Source organism: Phalacrocorax carbo, chromosome 10 (assembly GCF_963921805.1).
Source record: "Phalacrocorax carbo chromosome 10, bPhaCar2.1, whole genome shotgun sequence".
Classification (NCBI taxonomy): domain Eukaryota; kingdom Metazoa; phylum Chordata; class Aves; order Suliformes; family Phalacrocoracidae; genus Phalacrocorax; species Phalacrocorax carbo.
In genome coordinates this window covers 10,332,942-10,346,368 of record NC_087522.1, presented here as the reverse complement: position 1 = coordinate 10,346,368, position 13,427 = coordinate 10,332,942, and the positions used below count along the sequence as shown (strand labels likewise).

General features: G+C 41.1%; 1 protein-coding gene across 5 annotated transcripts in view; it reads left to right on the top strand.

Moving 5' to 3' along the window:
• Positions 1-13,427, top strand: part of XYLT1 (xylosyltransferase 1) — a 207,851-nt gene that overhangs the window by 128,041 nt on the left and 66,383 nt on the right. For all 5 annotated transcript variants that reach the window (XM_064461807.1, XM_064461805.1, XM_064461806.1 and 2 more), the window contains 2 exons: positions 9,577-9,749; positions 10,396-10,598. In XM_064461807.1, the coding sequence (XP_064317877.1) occupies positions 9,577-9,749; positions 10,396-10,598 (376 nt within the window). The remainder of the gene's footprint in view (positions 1-9,576; positions 9,750-10,395; positions 10,599-13,427) is intronic.

The window sequence follows — 13,427 nt, the reverse complement described above, 5'->3', positions numbered from 1 at the left end:
GCTTTGGGTCATTTGGGAAAACCATTGCTTACGAGTATCCTTTGACATAAAGGATATTTGGCAATATGCGTCAGCACACATGCTGAAAAATGTACACTCTGAATGCAGTAGCTGCATTTGTTTCAGTGGGAAGCTAGTTTTTAGGTGTGGCATTTTAGTTTAAATTTTTCAATTCCATTTTGTAAGTAACCTACCAGTGTATACCATGTGTGTATACACACACACAGAGCTTATAATTATTTATGGTATTTACACGTACATGAATCTGATATCTCACGCATCTTTTATTGCCATAGTGATGGCAATTAATTCAGGTAATTCAGGCCACCTAAATCAGTGGTTGATAATCTAGTTTAGGTGTTCTTAAGGGCAAACTGAAGGACCTGGGAGCACCTCTGGGGCTTCCCTCACACATGTCCCCAGGCAACAGCTGTACTGTACCAGGAGGAGACTGATGTACATACGGTCCACCGCTATTGCCTGAGAGAAACCTGAGTCTCTCAGCAGAAAGAAGCCTTGTAAAGGAGCCTTGTTGCCACTCTGGCCAACTCTGCCTCTATTGCCATCACAGCCTCTGGAGAGTCCTTCTGTCTCCACAGACTGTTTGGAGAGGCTGATGTGTTGAATTAGTCACTTAGATTATGTTGGTGCAATTGGGCAGTGTGAATCTCCACGCTGCCACTGATCAAAGGGGCAGGGGACTGCGAGCAGCTCAGTCACCAGCCGCCCTAGCGGGGCTCTGCAGGAAGGGTGTGCTGGTGGCCCGTAGTCTGCACCAGCCAAACAAGCTGCCCAGCTGAACTGGGTACCTCCCACCACTGCAGTGCTGGTTTTGTAGAAGCCAGAGTGCTGTTGACATGGCTGTAGTTGCGTCCAGAAAATGCAGATAGTGGGTGAGGTTTTATAAATGCTTCGGTTTGAGTTTGTCTTCAGTTTTATCAGGAGTGGTGGGATGACTTATCTCATCTGAAAAATTCCTGTTCTCATCAGTTTTGGACTGTTGAAAGGAGCATCCTCAGCAGCAATCAGTGGTGGATAACATGTCTAAACACGTGCCTCATCTCAGCCCTTTCACTGCATTTTTTTCTTTCTTGTAACCTCTCCTCTCCTAATGAGCATAAGGTTTCTGGTACAGTGGCTGCTCTGCTGGGCGGGGTCAGCTCTTGGGCCATAAGACCTGAATGAAGTGTCTCGTGCTGCAGGGAGCTCGCTGGGAAAGGAGGGTGGCTTCACACATTAATAAGACCTTCATGCCTTCTATGTTAACCATAAAAGACAGGACTGCTTTTTTTTTTTCTTTTTTCTTGAGTGTATTGTCACAGAACTGGCGCATTCAGGAATTACTCCAGGTTTCGTTGATTATCTGGTTGGTCTCCACAAGTTTTGACTATGAGCTGGGGTCCCTCTCTAAATGTGCTGCTGGTAGTCCTGAGAGCCAAGCTGGAAAAATGTCTCTTAGAGCATTTTCTTGGGGCTGTAATGGTACAGGTACCTGTAAATAGTGGTATTTCTCTTTTTCATGGTTTCCAAGAGTGTTATCTCCCAAATGTTAAGTCAAACAAAAGTATACGGTGCGAGAAGAGTGAATAGTCTTTGCAAGGAATATTTGTATCTGTTGTTGGATCTGCTTTATATTACCTCTCTAAAGTCCAGTAATGTCACTGAATATAGTAAAAATAACCTAATGCTCACTTAGAAGGCATTTTATATTCACCCTAATAACACTGATCATGATATGCTAATTGGTTGTTAATTGATTTGATAAATATTATTAGGAAATTCATTCTAATTCAACACTAATTAATTTACTGTTGCTTTTGAGTGTTCTTTATTTATTCATGACAGTCAGTGGGAAAAGGGAGAGAATGCTTGGCTAACACACTCCAGCAAATAATTGAGATTTGTCTCCCAGGATGCTACCATTTTCATAATTAGAATAGTCAGAAAAGCCAGCTTGTTGCTGCGATTATTGGCCTGCCTAGATAAGTATCGTGGTAAATTAAGTTTAGTTTGTGTTGCAAGTGCAGTATAGCAGTATCTGATAATTAGTCGGTCATTTGCAAATTATAAAAATGGTTTCAGTAACTACTCAAGACTGACTGCAAAACAGAACAAAGTTTTTGTTTGAAATATGGCAGGCTGCTTCAAACCAAATGCTCCCTGGTTTTGTTTGAAATTTAGTGGATATAAATGTGCTGTTGCAGCACGTGCACGTACACAAAACCTGAAGTTCTATACTGAGATTGATTTTGAACAGTCCTGTGTTATCCCAACTGCTTTCACAGATTTTGTGATACAAAAGATTTCTGTGTTTGTTCTCAAGGTTCTTATATTTCTTCATTTACCTTGAGTCCTTCAAATCATGTGAAAAACAGCCACAAAGTTTTCTGGTGCAGGGTGTGACTTCCTGGATTTGCTTAACAGATGATACCTGCCCCAGTGGGTTCTTGAGTGAGTCTTGGAAGTGGTGCATGCAGCACAAATGTTAAGTAGCTATAACGGAAGGATGACAAAGCTGGGATGGAAATGCTTTCCTTCAAATTCCAAAACAGTTTTGTTTTTTTTTTTGTCATCGAGAAAAGATAGAAACAATTAATCTTCTTACAATCCAGCTGTGAATATGAAACAGTTCTGCCTGTGTCCTCTATCTTCCTACCTTCCTTCCTTCCTTCAATCACTTAATTTTTCTGTTCATAGGCAAGGTAGAAATATGTCCAGTACAGGGGTTGCAGAAGAACTCAACCTAAATCTGTAATGACAGAGAATTTCCCTTTTTATATGAAATTCTGCAGGGAGGCAGAGCTGCTTCTCAGTTCACAGACTTGCAGTAGAGAAATTTCCAGTGATCTTCTGAAGGGAGTTGTCCAGCTGTAAGGCAGGGTTCCTCTCCTCTGACTGCCCTAAGTTTATACTGTCACCCTCTGAAATCATTAAAGCAGACTCAAAATACCCACATCAGCAGCCCCTTTGTTCCAAGCCAGGGCTTCTGCTCAGCATGGAAGGAACAATACTGGACTCTCTCTTTAATGTTAAATGAACTAGGCATTGAGTGCTTGTAAATTATGTCTCTCTGCTTCCCGCCTACCTCACATTGATTTTTGCTTATGGGTTACTTGATCATATGAACTTACAAAGGGTCATAAATTATTTCTGTAATTTGTGGTAGAGTCTGAGAATGAAAAATACTAGAGCGGGGTTGTTGAGATAAAACATTACTGCAAAAAAATTGAATATCCACTTTTCAATAGCAGCATGATTTCTGAAATTTTATCTGAACTGCTCAACACTAACTCAAAGATAAAAAGTATGGGTAACAGCAATTTTAAGGAAATCTACATAATGTAACTAGCAACATTTAATTCTGTAAACCATAAACATCGCTCCCAAATCCCTGTGCCCTGTGGACAGTTGCACAGAGATAATCTCAGCTAATGTCACTTCTCTTACTTTGCTGAGCCAGCTAAAACCCACTAAAAGAAGGCACACATATGACCGGTCATGCTAATTATCTTCATCAGGAACTTGGTTTGTTTCGCTAGAGGTGAACCCAGCCCCTCTTTGACCTGGACTGTGGATGTGCTCGGTTCAGCTGGCACATAAAGGTGCTGATTTCCTGAGATGCTGAACACAGTTAGTTCATGCTGCTTCTTAGAAGCACAGGAAAGCAGGCAATGGCCTTGTAGCAAGCAGGACGTGTCTGTGATACAGAGCTCTGTGTGGCTGGTTGGTTGTCAGTATATATATTCACCAAAACAGCACATGCTGCTCAGCCTACTTTTTGGTGAATACCCTTATTTGCCAGAAGGGTCTTATACACAGTGAATAGACCAGTGGGCATTTCACAAATAAATAGTAATAATAATTAGAAAAAAAATCAGCACTCACCTAAAATCTTTTCTTTCACTGAAGATGTTTGCAAGGGCCACCATGGAAATGAATGAATCATTTCCGAGACTGGAGGTGAAAACTGGTATCCCAAAGGTGGGATTAATGTTACTAAAGATAGTTTTCTAGGTTCTGGCATAGGAAAAATTGCTTCTCCATCTATGTATGATTAACACACACTGTGCTTCAGGAGTTACGTTGCCTGTGCAAGGTGTCTGCTGGAGGGTGCTGCAGGAAGACACAACATCCCCTCTCGAGCCTGATGGCAAATGAGGCACTTGCTGTAATGGATCGTTGGGCCTTAACTCCAGCAAGAGTTCTGGATAAGTCCAGATAAATATTGCTATTATCAGACAAAGACTTCTCATCAGGTCCTGATGTCTCACTGGTAAATTGCTCAGGGAAGTTTTTTGTTGTTTTTATATAACTCCAACTACTTCTGTTACTAGGTCTGTTACAAAAATTGTTTTTTTCTAAATGAAGGATTTTTATTTTTTTTAATCTTGTCACCATTTGAACAAGGCAAAACTGTTTTTGCTGTAACCAAAGTGGAAAACATATCCAGACAAAAGCCAAGCCTGGAAATTTTTAACCTGCTGTGTTGTCATGAGTTCTGAGCAATTGAAAAGAAGGAGTTTATTGTGGAAATCCAAGTTCAGCGACTACCACTCAGCTGGCTGTTGCAGAAATGGTCCTGCTGGAGGGAATGGGGCTGCTCTTGTGAGTCTAAGTAGGGACTGCAGAGCTCTGCCTCTTCTGAGTGATTATGGCTAGTACTCCCGCTATGATGACAGGGCTTCTGATTGCATTTATGGATGTAATAGCAGTAAATAGTGTCCTGAACTACACATCAATAACTCTTCTGATGTCCTCTATCCATTGATTCATGCTATCAAGGCAGAGTACACATACGCAGCTGTGTTCAGATGAAGTCAGCAGCATCCAGGTATCTCTGCACAGAGGTATTCTGTTGAACAGCCAGGACAATACCAAGCTGAGAATAGAAGTTGATGGATTGATTTACACAAAATAATGTGGCTCACAAAATTCATTAAAAGATTGCTTTGTGCTGCTAGAGAAGTCTGATGATCTCATTAATTAGCAATGGAATTAAAAGATTAGCAGGTTGGCTCTGAGTTATATTGGTGGGTGATTGACCGTAATGTGGGACCACAACAAATATGAAAATGATTGCGCTATGTTTATTATTCTGGCATTTAGTAAAACTGCAATAGTTGAAGATTAAACTCTTAATTATGAATATTGATTTCTCTGGGCTCTAGTAAGTTCAAGTTGAAATTGCACTAAAGCTGAGGTTCTCCTGTTACCTGTACGAGTTTTTCTGCTAGCACATGTTGATGTGAGTCCTGTCATGCTTCGAGCAAGAAGCAGGAAGGGCAACTTTTGCTTTTCTCAGTAAGTTTGTGAAAGGCGTTTGGTCACAAAGCAAAATGCCACATTTTGTTTTCCATGTATTCCATAAATTTGCTATGATACAAGGGCTGGAAGATGTCCGTTATGAGCTGGGTAAGCGCTGCCACTTCTGTTGAGATTCCATGTGGCAGCTTCTCTGAAGCAAGGCAGCATGAGAAATCACTCCTATATCCACTGTTTGCATTGTGTAATGAAACAGCAAAATCTGAGGGAGTTTAAGACAAGTCTTGCTGCTTCCAGGCCAGAGCTACTGTTTCACCTGTGCCAGATGGCCACAAAAAGGACACTCCATTCACTCTTCCCCACTCAGTCATATGTGTGAAGCTATTTCTGAGGCTAGAGCTGTGCTCGCAAGATGTAAATGTAACATAATATTCTTCACAGTTTTTGCTTTACCTTGTATTGATATTGTGGGCTTTTTATTACATTTTGTAAAACACCGATCTGCATAAGTTGTCCTAGAAAAATGAACTTCCCTAAACGCGTAGGAAAGTTAATTCGACAGGCAGTGCTCGCACTCAGAGCAGCTTTCTATGTGAGATGGGTGCAGCTCCAGTCCCAAGCAACTGGTGCAGGAAGAGAAGATGGGAATTCTCCTGTGCTGGCTTGACTCATTTTTCTTGGAAAGGCAGATAATGGCAAGTGGTAGTGAAGGCTGAGTGTAGGGAGCACTGCGGAGGAAGGAAGCTGCCCACGACTCCTCTGTACCTGGTGGGCAAGAAGGAGAAAAGTGAACAGAGGTGAAAATATTGTCGAGCTCTTTAGGGCCAGGGAGAGAAAGGTGATCTTGGCAACAGCTTTTTGTTCAACTGAAGTGACTGAGGGTGGAGGCCACTTGAATTAGCACCATGAGTGAGCTTTAGTGCATGTGGCAAATGGCAACATAGTGATGGCACTGAAGTAGCTATCAGATTCAAGTTCTACCTTAAAATCGTTTTTGATTTTTATCACTGCTGAATGGTAAGTGAAATAGTCTCATGCATCTTCTGTGTCTTCTGTCCTAACACCCAGAAGGGGATGCGCTCCTGCATGAGAGGCAGGTCATTAATATGCAGGCATTAACATGATGTACAAGACTTTGGTATTCACAAATTTTATAAAAATGCAGTGGCTAGAGCTATTCAGATCTTGTCATCATTCATACAGCTCTGAAGTCCTACTGGTTTTTTTTTACTAAGCAGAATCTCAATTGAATGTTTCCTGCCAATTTCATCTTATTTGCAAACCCGGCTGATTCTTTATCAGTGGAGTAGTCTGCAGAATAGAGGGTGCTAATCAGCCATGGGCTAAAGCCAGGGAAGTAAGAGTACAGAGCAGAAGTAGCTGATGTTCTGACAGATGGAAAAAATACAGTGTTCTTACTTTCATGAAATTCCAGGCAGGCAAAAATAGGATTAGATTAAAGAAGCCATAATAGTATGCAGGTGGAAAATGGGACTATAAAAACATAAACCTAAAAGAGAAAGAAGGAAGGAGCACATGGAAAAAGAGGTTAGAGTAGGAAAATAGCAGAGAGGAAAATAAGTCACTATACGAATTTATTAGAGAAACCCAGTGAAGTAAGGTGGAATTTCAGGTGAAAATTTGGGAGGATTTTGTTCTCAGTAAGTCCTAGACAAATGATAGTGTGGGTATTGAAAGCAAGTTAGTTTAAACTAAAAGACCCACAATATGGCTATTTTAAATTCCCCTCCCCCTCTACATACGATTGCAGAAAGCCACTAATTTCAGAAAAGAGGTATCCAAAAATGTAATGAAAACCACTAAAAATATTTGAGTCTCTTGATGGGACATCATCAGCTTGAAATCAAAGCAGCTTAAAAGAAAAATGGGTTGTTTTAACAATTGCAATTGCTCTTCGTTCCCCTGTACCAGTTCTCCTTGCAAGCACTCTTTCCTTCACAGTCCCTTTCTGTCCCTGTTGCTGTGCAAAAGTCCTAAGCACACACGTTGGGAAGCTCATCAGCTATGCAGGAGAAACAGTAGAACTAAGCATAGGCAAACTGCCATAATAAACAAACTGAAAATAATAGACAAAATTAAATTTAGGGTTTTTTTCTAATCTTTTAATGCTGTTCATGCGAGTCTTATTGAATTAGTGGTGGAGCTTTTTTTAAAGAAATGCCAATTAAGTTGTTGGTATCCCATTTAAAGTTACAAGTGATGCAATGGAGTTAGAAATTTCCTGATGGGTAGGCTGAATGCGACTGGGGCAACAAAGTTGCGTTAATTTATGAGCAATACTACTGCAGATATATGTTTCTTGAGGGGCTGCAGAGAGGTAAGGGTCTTTCGCATAGAGCAGTGAGCCTCTGGGACTTTGTAGGCTCTCCAGTGTTAAGTATGTATATATATTCCTGGATCAGCACATAGTTGCTTTTAGCCCTGTATATAGTCCGTCAAAGAGCCTTATTCCAGAGACTGGGTACATCTTTTACACACACAACTTTCCTGGACCTCCAGGATGGAAAGAACAGATTCTGACTTAAAGCAAGTGTGCTAGGGAAGCACTGCTAAGGAGATAAAACTTGAAGGGAAGATTATGGGAGGTGTTGAAACCATCGCTTTCTGGGGGAATGCAGCAGGATCTCTCTCTCTCATGGTTGTCTAAGAGGAGTGTTTCAATTACTCACGACATTTCAGTACAATTAAGGGGACCAAACTGTGCAGGTAACCTGAGACAGCGCTCTGCAAACTTTCAGCTGGTCTGTTTTTTCTGAATTCATGCTACTCCCTTTAATAAGAAAAAGGTGCAACAAGAATGATTAGACAAAGGCCTTGTTTCTATGTCCAACTTTTTGTTTTGTAATTAATACATTTAAAAAATTGTATTGTCTACTTTTATCAAAATATGTTTCCAGTTTCCAACACCTGGGAAAAAGTGTCTTTCCCTCTTGCTTACTCTCTCTTCACACTTGGCAAATGCCTTCTTTCTTGTTCCTTGTATCAAACCAAACAGACATGAGCATGTTTTTTTAATAACTGTAGATGTTTTGGAAGGCACAATGGGCTTTGTGGCTGTACTTACGCTGTCTGATAACTGCCCAGGTGCAGCCTCAAGTTTGTCCTGCAACCTAGCACAAGCCTATTGTGTCCCCATTGTCTGCAAAAGGAGTCTTGAGATGCCCAAAACCCAGCCGAGCTCCCCGCCCCTGCAGATTCACATTTAGCTGCGGCAGATCTTAGGACTTTGAAAACTTGTAGCTTGTGGGGGGAGGGGGCGAAGGGGCTAAGTAACTTATGAGACAATAATATTGCCTTTAATTTAAAAAAAAGAAAAAGTTAAAATATGCAAGAGAAAAATTGGGGCAGGAGGGGTTTTTTGAGCTTTGAGACACTTTGCTTCCTTGCTCTGCCTATACTAAAAATTTCAGGTTCTTCCCAAATCATTTTTGCTGAGAAAGGTCCTCACAAAGTTGGAGCACTCAAGAGGTTGTTTAACTGAAGAATTAATATCAGTTTTTGGATAAAACTGTATTTTTCTTATATTGTATTCAGGTTTTTGAGTTGAAGAGCTGTTGAGCTGTTATACAAACCAAAGCACTTTAAATTCCTGAGTAAAAATGTCCCTCTAGCTCTTCAGTTCATCAGTACATCCTGTCTTAACCTTACACTGTGGTGTTTGCTTTAGAAAATGGAGACCAGAAATTTCTCTGTTAAGATAAAATGAGCATAAACTTTAAATAGGACCGTAAGGTTGCCATTTAGGTGTTCCAGGATACATCTGTTCCAAATAAATGCTATCAGTCGAGATAATCCTCAGCCGCTTTCACAGAGTTTCACCAGCTTCTCAGCAGAGCTGTGCTGATCATGGGAATGATCATCTTTTGATAAATGGGGGGTTTAATATCTGGGGAGCAGGGGGGAAGTTGGCCTTGGTATTTTTTTAATACTTTGAACAGTGCTTACAAACTTTGACGTGATTCCTTTGAAGATACAAATGTACGTACCCAGGTAGAGCTTGGTCCGACTCATTTGGGTACTTAGCTGTGTTCATGCAGCCTTGTTCAGATTCAGGAACGCAGGCAGGGCTGCATGGGGAAGGCTGGCATGGCTGCTGCCCATGGTATGATGACCATACAATGATGGAGGAGAGGGGTATGATCTTGATGGCACACAGGCTGGCACCCCTTGTGAGTTCTCGCTTCTCCTGAGAAACTGGTTTTGAAGAAAGAGCCGAGGTGAAATGTATACTGCTCTCTGCACCCCTGCCCTGTGGATACACTCAGAGATGTCCTGTGTTTTGTTTTTGAACAGGAAAAGCCAACAACAATGTACAGTGGGATGAGGACTCCGTAGAATACATGCCAGCCAACCCAGTCAGGATCGCATTTGTCTTGGTTGTTCATGGCAGAGCTTCTCGGCAGCTCCAGCGCATGTTTAAGGCTATTTACCATAAAGACCATTTTTATTACATTCATGTTGACAAGGTAATATATCATTGGTTATAAATTGCCTGTCGCGCCATCTGTCAATCTGCCCATCTTTGTCATCTTCTTCATCTTCTCTTTACCTCTGCTGCATAGTATGCATGTCACTTTTTGTCTCTCCATCTGTTATATACTTGGAGCCCCTTTTTTTTTCTTTCTTGTTATCTTCTCTATGTAGCAGCCTTCATTTCTCCTTGTATGTCTATGAGTATCTATCCATGTCTGTCTGTTGTACATTTAGTGAACAGTAATTGATAAGTTGATGCAGACTGATAATAGTGGCCCACTGGATGGAGAGCTGACCCGAGGTGCCTTGGCAAGTTACTTTACTTCACACTGTAAAAGGGATGTAGTAACAGTCACCTCCTTTATGAAAGACCTTCGGGATCTGCTGATGACAGATGATAAATAAGAGCTAGTTACACTGATCAGTGGTTATGGTAGTTGTAATAAAGAGCATTAAACAGGGATCTCTGTACATTTCCAAATTAGCATTTAGCAAAAGAAGGTTGTGCACCACAGTGAGTGAGGGCAAAGTAATGGCAGGGCTCAGTGAGTGAAGAAGTAGAGTTGGTGGTGAGTGAATACAGGGAGGGACAATTTTGGACAGAGTAATTTGAATGTATTACTTTTTTCTCCTGTAAAGCGATCCAATTACTTGCACCGGCAAGTTCTCCAGTTTGCCCACCAGTACCCAAATGTGAGAGTCACTCCTTGGAGAATGGCAACTATCTGGGGAGGAGCAAGTCTTCTGTCCACCTACCTGCAGGCCATGAGGGACTTAATGGAGATGAGTGACTGGCCATGGGATTTCTTCATTAACCTCAGTGCTGCCGACTACCCAATCAGGTACAATGAGTATTTTAAGAATGTACGTGTTTTGTTCTTAAAGGAAGTATGTATTGTAGGACATAAGGGATGACATGTCCGTGCTGTGCTGCAAGAAGCAGAGGTCAGAGGGGCAGTTTCTTCTGTCTTATAGCAGAAGACTCCTTGGTGAGGCTGGTGTCTGACAACAACACTTTAGCCAAGGAGACAATCACCTTACTGTACCCCGTGTGCCTGCTGCTTAGCTAGGAGGGACTGCATCTGTGAGCAGGCTAGCAGCACTGGTTCTTCACTTTTACAGAGGAAGCAGGGGCTGCACTATTTAGTCGTTATTTCCACCAAGGGGCACCTGCAAGAGAGGATGAGTAAAGTAGCATGAAGTACTGGATCTTTCCAAACGAACCCCAAGCATGGAGGATTCCTCCCTTCCAGGGTTTTGATCAACAGTTTGATTTGATGTCTCAGAAAGTGTTGAAGGTATGAATATAGATTCAGTGAAGGTAATGATCTCCTCTTCCTTATTTTAGTACTTTTTCTGCGGAGGATAATGAAAGCAGAAATGACAAATAAGTTGCTAGGAGTCAATAATATCTTCAGCATAAACCATTGCCTGAATATCTTTATTTAATGGTGTCAGGTAAAGAACTTCACACACCACCACATGACAAGGCTCGTGATTTTAAGTTAAATTTTATTTTCTGGATTTACATAACCCAGGCCCCACAACTGCCTTCAATAAGGTTTACTACATTAGTCCATTAAAAAAAAAAACAAACCCAAAACAAAACAAAAAAAACCCACACCAAACACCACCAAAAAAACCCTCCTACATCCAAAAGAAGCCCCAGAAGACTCAAGCTGCCCCAAAAAACAGGTCTCCTTAAACTGTTGGTTTTAGGCTATAAGAATTATCAAGAAGAGGGAAAGAGGAAGTTCTCCTTGTGACTTCTGTTTCCCTATATGTTGAAATGAATTGATAAAAGGGGTAGTAACTTTCTTGGGTGATTTTCTGATGAGTGATGACATAACATGCTTTTAATACTCAGAAAAAAAGAAATATTTTAGATGCTTTCATGGCATTTTGCTGATTAGGTTTCTGCAAGATCTCTCTCAAAGTGTGGGAGTCCCTTCCTGAAGCTGCTACTCAGACAGAAATCCCCACTGAAGTGAAAAATGAAAAAAACCATGAGTGTATGCCTTAGGAAGGATTTTGTGAGAACTGCCAAAAGGCTTCATTGCTGGTGCCCATTTCTAAGCCTGGTCAGTGAAATGCAATACATTTCAGGGATTAAAATTAGGGAAGTGCATGAGAGTCACGGAAATTGCATTGGTAGGACACAGGGATTTGAATTAAGAAATCACAATATTTCGTGTTGCATCTGATTTAAATACTTTTGGTGTCCAGCAGGAAGAGACCTAACAATTTGACCTATTATCCCTGTCTGTAAGGGAGAGCATGTAGTTCTCTATATCTCTCAAGTTTCAGGAAAAATTAGCTTGTTATTCCCTATTGTTCACTTTCTCAGTGAGGAATACTATACTGATGATAAAAACTAAGCAAGACCATAAAGGAAGAGTTAGGTGATGGCACTTTAAATCAAGTAAAATAAATTGTAGGAGAATAATTGCTGAAGGACTAGTATAATTATAGACTAGTTCCAGCAGATACACCCAGTTGTCCTTCTGTGGTGTTGAGTCTACCCTAAACATCGTGTAATGCTGAGGCCATGACCTGCGGCAGTCTCAAGTGCTCTTAGTTCCCTGTGGAACAAGTTAAACCACAAGGCCAAATGGGATCAGTCACTTACAGACAAGACCATAAACAATCACAGGATTTGTTGAGTAGACTGTAGTCAGCTCGGTGTTAATGGATTCTTTGTAATAATGCCGTGGTATCTTGCAGTCATTCAAACTCTAAACAAGTGCCATTCAGCTGGAAGAATTCCAGGCGCTCATTTCTTCATGGGGGAAATTCCTGAAGGTCGTGCTTCTCCATTGCAGCTGCTCTGAGCGCTGCGTGGTGAGCTCTCTCGGCAGCTGGGCAGGCATCTGAAGTCCTCGCTTCCCTTTCTGTCAAAGTATTCTGTTACCAGAACTGATGGAAATGTGCTGCTTCTCCTCACCATGCACTTCAACAAATAGTAAAAAGTGTTCCAACTTTAATGACAGTAACTTACAGGTACTGTAAATTTTTTTGAATATGGAAGATTACAGCTATAAACCCTGGAAAAATGTTATCAAATATATATATGAGTCCATTTCATTTTCATAGTGGAGATGCTATAAATTAATGTTCTTTATAATCTTTAGGAAGGCACTGCCTCTCTGGATACCCATCGAGAGCTGATTGTTTTTCCAGGAAATAGTAAATAGGGTGTTTGAGGGGTTTTTTTCCTTCTTTCAGACCTCATGCCATGATTTGTCAGATAATGGGCTGGGGCAGTTTACACATCTCTCACTGGTTAGTCATAATGCAGTAGTTTTTGCTAGGTTTCCCTGCATAAGAACATATGAATTTTGTGGATTAATAGTTTTATCCAGGGCTGCTTCACATTAAGCTTTCACTTCCCATCTGCTGTTCCATCTGTAACATGGAAACCTTTACTACTTCTGATAATAAAAGCTAATCCAGCCTTAAAAGTCAGAAAAACACTTTCAGTATGTGGGGTTAATACTATATGATGAAGCCTAAATCTGTCCAGGGAGCAGTCTGGTATGTTCACAGGATACGTTACAACTGCTAGGAGCCCTTCACCCTTCAGAAGAGACATCCAGAAGCAAATGTCAAGGATCATACTATATAAAGGCAAGGAGAAAAAAATATTAGAGCCATTCATTTTGGGAGGGAAA